Source organism: Phyllobates terribilis, unplaced genomic scaffold, assembly GCF_046119375.1.
Source record: "Phyllobates terribilis strain yellow unplaced genomic scaffold, ASM4611937v1 Scaffold_7__3_contigs__length_470593459, whole genome shotgun sequence".
NCBI lineage: Eukaryota > Metazoa > Chordata > Amphibia > Anura > Dendrobatidae > Phyllobates > Phyllobates terribilis.
This window is the reverse complement of record NW_027362767.1, coordinates 430,321,884-430,334,288: the sequence shown is the minus strand read 5'-3', so window position 1 is coordinate 430,334,288 and position 12,405 is coordinate 430,321,884. Positions and strand designations below refer to the sequence as shown.

The 12,405-nt window shown below is 45.9% G+C and overlaps 1 protein-coding gene across 2 annotated transcripts in view; it reads right to left on the bottom strand.

The window, feature by feature from the left end:
* Window positions 1-583: 583 nt before the first annotated feature.
* Window positions 584-12,405, bottom strand: part of GABBR1 (gamma-aminobutyric acid type B receptor subunit 1) — a 109,299-nt gene continuing 97,477 nt past the window's right edge. For both annotated transcript variants that reach the window (XM_073642025.1, XM_073642026.1), the window contains 6 exons: window positions 7,823-7,939; window positions 7,209-7,302; window positions 6,735-6,862; window positions 4,048-4,176; window positions 2,234-2,377; window positions 584-1,487 (listed from right to left, as the gene is read on the bottom strand). In XM_073642025.1, the coding sequence (XP_073498126.1) occupies window positions 1,260-1,487; window positions 2,234-2,377; window positions 4,048-4,176; window positions 6,735-6,862; window positions 7,209-7,302; window positions 7,823-7,939 (840 nt within the window). In that variant the 3' untranslated portion in view covers window positions 584-1,259. The remainder of the gene's footprint in view (window positions 1,488-2,233; window positions 2,378-4,047; window positions 4,177-6,734; window positions 6,863-7,208; window positions 7,303-7,822; window positions 7,940-12,405) is intronic.

Below are 12,405 nucleotides of genomic sequence, written 5' to 3'. Positions count from 1 at the left end.
TTTTTGAGTTGACATCCAGTTCTAGGTAATGTCACTTTTGTGCCAAATATAATCCCCTTCTTGATGATGTCTTCAGTGTCCATGGTAGATCTAATGCATTGAAAATGTTTTTGTACTTTCTCCTGACTTATAACTTTCTACAATGAGAACCTTTGCTGTGTTGTCAGCTGTTTACAGACCAGAAAATGTCAGGAAAATCCTCCTAGAACAGCAAAACTTTCTATGGGGTTAATCAGAATCCCTGTAAATGACGGAGGGCATTCACTGACTACTATATAACATACATGCGATTGGCTAATTCTGAACACAACCACATCCCCAAATATAAGAGGGTGTTTACACTTATGCAACCATGTAAAAATGACTTTGCTTTGTTTCTCAATGGGTTTGTACAGATGATGGGCGACATTAAAGGTGGAAAATGTTCTGAAATGATTCTTTTTGGGCTGATTTGTTTTTTATATGACAAAAACCCATAATTTTAACAGGGGAGTGTAGACTTTTTATATCCACTGTATATCACTCTCCTGTATATGTAGTGAGTTTGTGATGATGAGAAACCTGTTGAATAATAAGGCAACGGTGGAGAAATCTTCTGTCATTTATTTATTGCAATCTCCAATCACAGTTTAGAAAACGAAAGTGCAGGAGTGGGTGACTCCGGGGGACAAGTGACTCCGGGGACCGGGTGACTCCAGGGGACAAGTGACTCAGGGGACCGGTTGACTCCAAGGGACAAGTGACTCCGGGGACCGGGTAACTCCAAGGGACAAGTGACTCAGGGGGACTATTGACTCTGGGGACCAGGTGACTCCAGGGGGCAAGCGACCGGGAGGTATGGGTGCCTCCAGAGGACAATTGACGCCAGTGGGGGGGTGATTTCAGGGGGTGGGTGACTCCAGTAGATACTAGATAATGGATGTTCCCTGAGGGGGACGCACTCGGGGGCCCTGGGAGGGGAGGGACTTCTTTTTGGGGCCCGACACAGGAAACTGTGTATTTAGTGATGGATATCACGTATAAGGTGCCTAATACATGAGACATCCAGAGACAGAGCGAGAGAGAGAGTGCTGACAGTCCCAGGAGTAGCAGAAAACGACATAAGAGAGAGACAAATAGAGACAGCTAAAGATGAGACAGAAAGGGAATATACATCCAGAAGAGAGATGTAAGAAAAGAGGCCACACAGTGTTTAGACAGCCATGTAGACAGTAGACTGCCTGCACGCCCGGGGGCCGTCATGTTGTGGCGTGACATCTCTATTTGTATAAGAGGTGCACGCGGCTTCCATCACAGCTGTTCCTGCCCAGTTTGTCACCCCCTTCGGCCACCAGACACCTGGCAAGAGGGAGTCCGGGCTGGTAGAGAGAGGAGACAGCCCCCGTGGAGTTAGGATAGTGATTGTCGGAGCAGTTTTCCCGCGCCGTCACTGACTGTTTCCTTCGGGAGCGCAGCTGCTGGCGCAACTCCATGACCCGCTCTTCTTTCTACATGAAAGGGAAAAGTCAACAGTGAGATGGAGCCGACGGTGGTGGACAATGCGGCAAATCCTAAATCTCCACTCAAAATACCGCACAGCCATAAAGGACGGTACTGGAGGCTGGTCACTGACATGAGCGCCAATCGTAGCACCGATTACTACGTATGCCTCTATAGGTCCTGATAACATTAGTGAAAGCAGAAAAGACAACCTGAGTTTACAATTTCCCACTATGTTTAAGATCTCTGCTTGCTGTCGTTGTATTGAAATATTCTTTAAGGAAGACGACCTTTGTCCATACAGATATCGATTTAAGAGAGGGTGATCCGCTCCCCTTGGGAGACCACTTATAAAAGAGGTCTGCTCTGTACAAGCAGTTCACGTTCCGCCAGACTCGTTAGAATGGCCGCCATGTGACACTACATTGCTGCCCTCGGCGTCACCGGCAAAATCATCTGCTTGCTTTAGCTATCGAGAGTGGGACCATGGTGAAATCAGCTGATCGCCACAGTGACTGCGTTCTGGAGGGGGTGGTGGTCTCTGATGAGGACTACATCCTGACCCAAATCGCCTTTACAAATCAGCAGGTTTGTTACAATGTATCATGTTAGCTATCACCTGCACGGTGAACAATTTTATACTAAAAATGTATGTTTTCATATAGCGATAGCAAGCAGAGATCTTACAAAATGATCAAACCAATATAATACAAAAAACCACAACACGGTGACCACATAAAGTCCGAGCCGTCACCTCCGTGATGATCCTGCCCAGCTCCTGGTTCTCTCTCTCCAGCAGCCGGGATTTCTCCTCCTCGTTATTGTTGGTGGACGATCCGGTCTTAAGTGTGTCCTGCTGCTCCGACTGCCATTCCCCTCGAGTAATGAGACGTCTCATCTGCAAATACAGAGATATCGGGGCTGAAGAGACATCTTCAGACTTCAACAGGCAGACAGATTGCATTGCTGATGTAATTTCTGTTTTTTCCATGGGTCATGCTGGAACAGGAGAGAATCCTTCCCAAAACCATTACCATAAAGTGACACTGTATTCTGTGGCATTAAATTATTTCTCTCGCCATTTTCTGAGACCTTTACCCTTGTTTTTACGCCGATGACCCTGTGTAAGGGCTTGATTTTTACGTGACGAGCCCTTCTACCTTTTCCTATTTAAAAGACGCAGAGCGAGAACCCGAGCCGAGCCGTGTAGAGTAACGTGAAACTCATGCATTATCCTCCAGCACGTCTGGGAGGCTTTAGGGTTGTTTCTGCTCAGCGTCCTGAAGATTTCTAGATTTGTGGACATCTAGATTTATGCGACGGCAATAAACCAAGAGTTAAACATGTCTGACGGGAGATCAAGTAATATAGAGAGGAACATGAGAAGAGGATGGCGGGCGCTGCCTCACTGCTGTGCAATTGATCTGCAGCTTATTCCAATCCTCCTGTGGTTTCCTGACATCACGTTCCAACCACTTGTCTGACTGAGCGATGAGTGAGGTGTAACTATAGATCCGGACCGCGGGCACCAAACCCAATCATTAGCATTGTTACTGCAGGAGAGCGATTATCTGCTTATACCACCATGCTAGTTATTGGGACAGGACATAAAATATGCAGCACAGCCTCACATATACGATCTGAATGCATACTCCAGAGCTGCACTCACTATTCTGCTGGTGCAGTCACTGTGTACATACATTACATTACTGATCCTGGTTACATCCTGTATTATACTCCAGAGCTGCACTCACTATTCTGCTGGTGCAGTCACTGTGTACATACATTACAGTACTGATCCTGAGTTACATCCTGTATTATACTCCAGAGCTGCACTCACTATTCTGCTGGTGCAGTCACTGTCTACATACATTACATTACTGATCCTGAGTTACCTCCTGTATTATACTCCAGAGCTGCACTCACTATTCTGCTGGTGCAGTCACTGTGTACATACATTACATTACTGATCCTGGTTACATCCTGTATTATACTCCAGAGCTGCACTCACTATTCTGCTGGTGCAGTCACTGTGTACATACATTACATTACTGATCCTGAGTTACATCCTGTATTATACTCCAGAGCTGCACTCACTATTCTGCTGGTGCAGTCACTATGTACATACATTACATTACTGATCCTGAGTTACATCCTGTATTATACTCCAGAGCTGCACTCACTATTCTGCTGGTGCAGTCACTGTGTACATACATTACATTACTGATCCTGAGTTACATCCTGTATTATACTCCAGAGCTGCACTCGCTATTCTGTAAGTTTTAGAGCAGAATGGCTGAGTATCTGCATTGAGCTGACTCTGTAGATTTGTTTTGAGAAGTGTTGTCTTCAGTCTTAAGATCTGAAAAAAAAAACAAGAAAAAAACCCTGTTCCCCGGCCTTCTAGATGGTAAGTTACACAGACAGACAGTTTGAGTCTGAGCTTATCACCATCAAGAATTGTGAATGCTGCTCTGGAGAATAATACAGAATGTAACTCAAGAATCGTACTAGTGATGATTTCAGGAGAGAGGTTTATGATCGACAACATCTTAAAAGGTTTCTCACCTTTGGAACAAATAATACAACCAGAGTGATGTAGGCTGAGAAGACGATGGCCAGCGAAGAGAAAGCGAAGGAGGCGTCTTGCTGACTGCTGAGGATCATGGTAACTGGAGCCGTGATCAGACACAGGACCTGCAGAATAACATGGTAGGAGAGGACGTGAATGGCGGGTGTCTGTGGGGGCTTCATTCACGCCAATCATCCAGGAGGCCATAAGACCATACATGACCCCTCATTATAGCTGGGCCCACAGACCGTAGATTTAGGATCTCGTAGATTTATGATTTAATATTTGCAAAAATCGAGTCTTCTCTATGGATTATCAGTGATTCAACATGACAACGAGCTCCGACCCGAGAGCTCTGGAATCTAAGACAACCGGTTGTGTGAGAGGCTGGAAAACCAGCGGATTAAGAAATCTCACTGTGATACGTACGGGGCAAAGGGACATATTTTTGGATTACGCCCAGCTGGTGTGACGTATGTACTTCATACATTATGTATATAGTATAGGACTGTGCAGACGTTTTAGGCAGGTGGGGAAAAAATGCTGCAAAGTAATAATGTTCTCATAAACAGAAGTGACAATAATGCATTTGTGTCAATTAAAAACAAGCAAAGTGAATGCACCAAAGAGAAATCTAAATCCCACCGATATTTGGTGACCGCCCTTTGTCTTCAAAACAGCATCAATTCTTCTAGGTACAGGTGTACTTGTCACAAAATCAGGGATTTAGTAGGATTATAGTCAGGTGTATGAGTGACCAATTATATCAAACAGGTGATAATGATTATTATTTTCATAACTGAAACAGAAACAGCTGTGTAGGAGACTTAAAACTGGGTGAGGAACAGCCAAACTCTGTCACAACGGTGAGGTTGTGGAAGACAGTATCATGATGAAAAGCTGGAAAGATAATGAGTGCAATAGGGTCTTATCCGGGTTAAAAAACGAAAAAATGAAAGAAAAGAATATGCTCACCTTCAACGGTTGTGAAAGGCACAACCCTTGTGACCGCTGAAGAGACTGGCTGCTGCAGATCCACAAAGGGAGATTTCATGAGCAACTGGAGAAAGTGGAGATGAAACCGTGCGGCCAGTAGTAAAAATGTAGAAGAAAAACCTGGAAAGTGTAAATGCAGTTTTTATTTATGAACACGTTTCGAAGCACACCTGGACTTCTGTGGTTTATCCTGATGAAGAAGCAAGTGTGCTTCGAAACGCGTTGATCATAAAATCCACATTTAGACTTCAAAGGTTTTTCTACTACATTTTTTACTACTGGCAGCGCGGTTTCATCTGCACTTTCTCCAGTTCATATCACAGGTCATAAACCGTAGTAATACTGGGCACAGCAGCAAGACACAAGGTAGTTATACTGCATCAGCATGGTATCTCCCGGGTTTGGGTTTCAAAACGTGCTGTTCAACCTCTTTTGAAGAAGCATCAAAGATAGGCATCACTGAGGTCCATAGATGCAGTGGTCGGCCAATGAAACTTAATGCAGCAGATGAGACACATCATGTTACTTGTCTTCAAAATCAGATGTCCAGCAGTGCCATCAACTCAGAACTGGCAGCATCTGGTAGACCCAGCTAAACCCATGTCCTGTATGGAGGAATCTAGCCAACAGTGCTTGTTATGAGAGAATTGTGGCCAAAAACTAAATCTAGTACAAGAAACAAGGCCAAGTGACTCAAGTATACACGAAAACATGGGAACTGGGGTGCAGAAGAATGTCATCAGGTGCTCTGGACTGAAGAGTCAAAATGTGAGAAGGCGGTTTGTTCTCCAAAGGGCTGGAGAACGGTACAATAATGAGGGTCTTTAGAAACAGTGACGCACAGTGGAGGGTCTTCAAGTTTGTGGCTGCATTTCAGCAAATATAGTTGAGGATTTGGTCAGAATTAACGGTGTCCTCAATGCTGAGAAATCCCGGCAGACACTTATCCATCATGTAATACCAGAAGTGAGGCGTCTGGTTGGCTCCAAATTTATTCTGATCCCAAACATCCAGCCAATGTCATTAATAACAAGGAGTCCGGTGGGTGATGATTCAGCCCCACAGATCGCTGATCTCACATCATCCCGTTTGTCTGGGATCCCATGAAAAGACTGAAGGATCTGCACAAGCCTCATACACAGAAGATCTGGGGTCAGTTCTCCAAGATGTTTGGAACAACCTCCTGCCGAAATTCCTTCATATATTGTGTGCAAGTGATGATGTTAAAGAGCGGTCACCAAATATTGATGGGATTTACATTTTTGCTTATTCACTTTGCATATTGTTAATTGATAAAAACAAACTATCAACAATTTAGTTTTTGAAAACATTCTTACTCTGCAAAAGTTTTAGGCAGATGTGGAAAAATGCAGCAGGGTTCATATATTCATGTCTTACTTACATTACACATCTACATTACAGACTTATACAGATAGTAAGGCTGATATTTTTTTGACAAAGCCAAATATCTTTCAGTGCTCAGTTTTCACTCTCGGCAAAGCATCAGATGGGCAATTTTCGGGTGATTGATTTCCTATTGACCCCTGTGACACTTGGTTATGTCTCCGCTCACCGATAACTCCAGAAAAGAAGCGGTCACATCGGTTCAGATAATTTATAATCCCATTTCCTACACTAGACGGTAAAGAGAATGAAGACTCCTCATCTTCTTGTTCTCAATACTCACGGCTACATTGTATATGGCCATCCCCACCGCACGGTGGTCATTGATTTTCTCAGTGGAGACGCTCTTTGTTTCGTAAGCTAGAAAGATACCGAGCAAGAGCAGGAGACCCTTTGAGCCGTAAACAATACCTGGGAGAAGGACGAAAAGCAACGAAGATGTAAAAGTTTGAAGGAGATCTGGGACGTAGAGAAGATGAAGAACAAAGGAACAGTGCGAAAAAACATCACAATGATACCATCGTATCTCGGCACGGAGAGTGAACCCTTCTGCCCACCGTGGATTGTCGGCTGATCCCATGTGGTGTCAGTGATGCATAATTACTGACACGGTAAAGCCCAAAATTGGGGCATTTAAGCCTCGCTCCCACAATCCCACCACCCCGACACAAAACGCCCACTCTCCTCTTCCAATCATGGGATTGTGATTCTTCTCCGTTGACCCCAGAAACTATCCACATGAACGGCTGATCCTCACCGAGCCATGTGTTCATCTTTACAGAGCTGCAGTGCTCCAGCTGAGGCAGTATGAGGACATCAAGGTCTCCCCGGGGTTCTTCTTTCGTGAACTCCTAGAATGGACGAAGAATAATGTATATTTATACAAGCGACGATATTTCAAAATCCTTTTTTTTTAAAAAAAACATGTCCTTAATAGGTACTGGTTCTCCTTGTAGAGATCCAGCAGGTGAGGCAATGCTTTCTGGGAAAAAAATGCAAATTACCTCCACTTTATCAGGGAGAGAATCAGTTCCCTAGTGCCATCTGTGGGACAACATAGGGCAAATTTGCAATTCTAATAATACAAAAAAAAAATTGGAACGTCTATGGTTGGCTAGATTCACATTGGGAAGGTCTTCTGAGTTCTGGTACTTTGGGAAAAGGGTGAAATATTGCCTTGGCCGGACTGCATGTCTGCTTTATGGGTGTAAATTGCAATTTTTCCAACTGTCCTATTGATCTGAATGGGGCATGTAGAATCACTGCTCTTGCCCCCTCTATAGGGAGTGTGTAGTATTGCACTGCACCCATTGAAATAAGTGGTCGATACATGACGCATGGACAGGGAGTGTCTCACGAAGGCTGTCTCACCTCAATAGTGCGCTGCAAGGGATCCACTATTTGCCAGATCCCAAAGGTTATTACATCCAGGCCGAGGAGTAGTCCGACTGTACTATACAGCTTCCAGGGCTCCAGGGTCTGTGACTGCTGTTAGTAGAAATAATAAGAGATTCCAAACATAAAACATAAGAATAATCACACAGCTATAGCACACGCATGTCATATCATCATATCACCTCCTTTTCCTTTTTTTAAATGTCCCAGAACAGACTAAATCATGTAAACAATGGATAAAGTGGAATAAGCGGGGGCGGGGTTATTATCTAAGCAGGGGTGGAGCTAGTCTCTAAGCAGGGGTGGAGCTAGTCTCTAAGCAGGGGTGGAGCTAGTCTCTAAGCATGGGTGGAGCTATTCTCTAAGCGGGGGCTGAGCTATTCCCTAAACAGGGGGTGGCTATTTGCTAAGCAGGGGCGGGCTATTCACTAAGCAGGGGAGGAGCATAATAACCTAATTTGTCTCAATTTTGGAGGAGGGAATGGAGCTAGAATTATTATTTTGGTGCATTATAAATCCACAAAAAATCTCCCTAGCAGTAACTAAAGTTTTTCCTACTTACGAATAGGCCCTTAGGGTTATATACTATAACAGGGCAGTAATGTACAGGGCAATAATTTATAGATATAATACTGATATACACTGCTCAAAAAAAATAAAGGAAACACTCAAATAACACATCCTAGATCTGAATGAATGAAATATTCTCATTGAATACTTTGTTCTGTACAAAGTTAAATGTGCTGTCAACAAAATCACACAAAAATCATCAATGGCAATCAAATTTATTAACCAATGGAGGCCTGGATTTGGAGTCACCCCCAAAATTAAAGTGGAAAAACACACTACAGGCTGATTCAACTTTTATGTAATATCCTTAATACAAGTCAAAACGAGGCTCAGTATTGTGTGTGGCCTCCACGTGCCTGTATGACCTCCCTACAACGCCTGGGCATGCTCCTGATGAGGCTGAGTATTGTGTGTGGCCTCCACGTGCCTGTATGACCTCCCTACAACACCTGGGCATGCTCCTGATGAGGCTGAGTATTGTGTGTGGCCTCCACGTGCCTGTATGACATCCCTACAACGCCTGGGCATGCTCCTGATGAGGCTGAGTATTGTGTGTGGCCTCCACGTGCCTGTATGATCTCCCTACAACGCCTGGGCATGCTCCTGATGAGGCTCAGTATTGTGTGTGGCCTCCACGTGCCTGTATGACCTCCCTACAACGCCTGGGCATGCTCCTGATGAGTCTCAGTATTGTGTGTGGCCTCCACGTGCCTGTATGACCTCCCTACAACGCCTGGGCATGCTCCTGATGAGGCTGAGTATTGTGTGTGGCCTCCACGTGCCTGTATGACATCCCTACAACGCCTGGGCATGCTCCTGATGAGGCTCAGTATTGTGTGTGGCCTCCACGTGCCTGTATGACCTCCCTACAACGCCTGGGCATGCTCCTGATGAGGCTCAGTATTGTGTGTGGCCTCCACGTGCCTGTATGACCTCCCTACAACGCCTGGGCATGCTCCTGATGAGGCTGAGTATTGTGTGTGGCCTCCACGTGCCTGTATGACCTCCCTACAATGCCTGGGCATGCTCCTGATGAGGCTCAGTATTGTGTGTGGCCTCCACGTGCCTGTATGACCTCCCTACAACGCCTGGGCATGCTCCTGATGAGGCTGAGTATTGTGTGTGGCCTCCACGTGCCTGTATGACCTCCCTACAACGCCTGGGCATGCTCCTGATGAGGCTCAGTATTGTGTGTGGCTTCCACGTGCCTGTATGACCTCCCTACAACGCCTGAGCATGCTCCTGATGAGGTTGCGGATGGTCTCCTGTGGGATCTCCTCCCAGACATGGACTAAAGCATCCGCCAACTCCTGAACAGTCTGTGGTGCAACGTGACGTTGGTGGATGGAGCGAGACATGATGTCCCAGATGTGCTCAATCGGATTCAGGTCTGGGGAACGGGCGGGCCTGTCCATAGCTTCAATGCCTTCATCTTGCAGGAACTGCTGACACACTCCAGCCACATGAGGTCTGGCATTGTCCTGCATTAGGAGGAACCCAGGGCCAACCGCACCAGCATATGGTCTCACAAGGGGTCTGAGGATCTCATCTCGGTACCTAATGGCAGTCAGGCTACCTCTGGCGAGCACATGGAGGGCTGTGCGGCCCTCCAAAGAAATGCCACCCCACACCATTACTGACCCACTGCCAAACCGGTCATGCTGAAGGATGTTGCAGGCAGCAGATCGCTCTCCACGGCGTCTCCAGACTCTGTCACGTCTGTCACATGTGCTCAGTGTGAACCTGCTTTCATCTGTGAAGAGCACAGGGCGCCAGTGGCGACTTTGCCAATCCTGGTGTTCTGCGGCAAATGCCAAGCGTCCTGCATGGTGTTGGGCTGTGAGCACAACCCCCATCTGTGGACGTCGGGCCCTCATACCACCCTCATGGAGTCGGTTTCTAACCGTTTGTGCAGACACATGCACATTTGTGGCCTGCTGGAGGTCATTTTGCAGGGCTCTGGCAGTCTTACTCCTGTTCCTCCTTGCACAAAGGTGGAGGTAGCGGTCCTGCTGCTGGGTTGTTGCCCTCCTACGGCCCCCTCCACGTCTCCTGGTGTACTGGACTGTCACCTGGTAGCGCCTCCAGCCTCTGGACACTACGCTGACAGACACAGCAAACCTTCTTGCCACAGCTCGCATTGATGTGCCATCCTGGATGAGCTGCACTACCTGAGCAACTTCTGTGGGTTGTAGAGTCCGTCTCATGCTACCATGAGTGTGAAAGCACAGCCAACATTCAAAAGTGACCAAAACATCAGCCAGAAAGCATTGGTACTGAGATGGGTCTGTGGTCCTCACCTGCAGAACCACTCCTTTATTGAGGGTGTCTTGATAATTGCCAATAATTTCCATCTATTGTCTATTCCATTTGCACATCAGCATGTGAAATTGATTGTGAATCAGTGTTGCTTCCTAAGGGGACAGTTTGATTTCACAGAAGTTTCATTTACTTGGAGTTATATTCTGTTGTTTAAGTGTTCCCTTTATTTTTTCGAGCAGTGTATTATATCAGAAGTATTGGTTATCAATTATGAGGATAATTATCACATGATTAGACATGTGTCGCCCCCAAGTGTCCGTTTCAGTAATTTCCGAATTTGATGATTATTATACATGATAAAGGGCCGTGTCTGGCCTGTTGATGACCCTTGAAGCCGGGATCTCCAGTGGCTTTTCTTCTTTCTCAGTAATCACTGGAATCCATTAGATAAATGACTATGAGCATAGAGATTAATTATCCGTCTTTTTTTTTTTTTATATATATTTTAGAATGGTTCTTATTATTGTTTTTTATATATAATTATTTCTGCCCTTGATGGGACCTGAGACTCCATTATTGTCTGATACGTCTGGGGAGCAGCCCGTATATGAATACTTATTAATATGATGCTGTCCTCTGTGCTGCTGGCAGGGGCTGTGGTATCCCGCTGCCTTCCTATGTGAGGTGTGCTGACAGAATCGGGTTAAGAAGTGCGCTGTGCGATCAAGCACGACAGTTTCGCTCTGCTACGTCTAGATTTCTGCAGACAGACCTGGCCCAGGGCTTCCTACTAGACATCCAGAAGTGTAAAGGACCAGAGCATCGATTCCAGGTGAGCTGTCACATCGGGGCAGTCTGGATAATCCGCTCACATGAGATCAGGGCGAGCGGAAATCACTCTATCCACATTGTAGGAATGGGATAACCACCAGACGGTTTACCCCTTTCTGCCACAATTTTGGCAGGTTCTTTCCCATTGACTCCAATGGGTAAACCGGCCCTCTGTGTCCTATTTGGGCTGGTTCCTGCCTGACGACGTTAAGACTGATATTAGTGCCACACCCAGCTACCTCTCCTCTATTAATTTGCTCCGTGTCAGTCTTCACTGCTCTTTTGTCATTCTATTCATGAAATAGGAAATTCAGGATGAAGAGCTAACAAAAAAGGGACAAAGTTCATACAAAAGAGGTGGGGTTGCAGACGGACCAGTTCTGGACAAAAAACGACCCTACGTTACCAATGCTGGTCACTGTGATCTAATGTGTGTATAAACAGGGGGTCGGTCTGAGGGCTGGGCTTGGTATAAATGGGGGGTCTTGCGTCTGTATGAAGGACGGTCTGGTCTGCTTCTATGTCTATCCACAGGGACTACGTCAGGGATGTCAAACTCAAACACACAGAAGGCCAAAATGAAAAACTTGGACAAAGTCACGGATATAGAATAATTGGCCCCACATAGTCCTTCATACAGTATTATGGACACCACATAGTCCTCCACACAGAATAATGGCCCCACATACAGGTGGTTGTTCTGGTGTCACGGGCCAAATAAAACCTCCCAGCGGACCAGATTTGGTCCACGGGCAAGAGTTTGACACGTATGGTCTTGGTGTAGGGTTTGCAGCTTTTTTTGGCCATAGTTACCAATGTTGGTGTTGGCAATTTAGGGGCGATATTCTCCCAACTGGAATCGCCCTAATCTCAAGCAAACAAACCCACATGGGTGG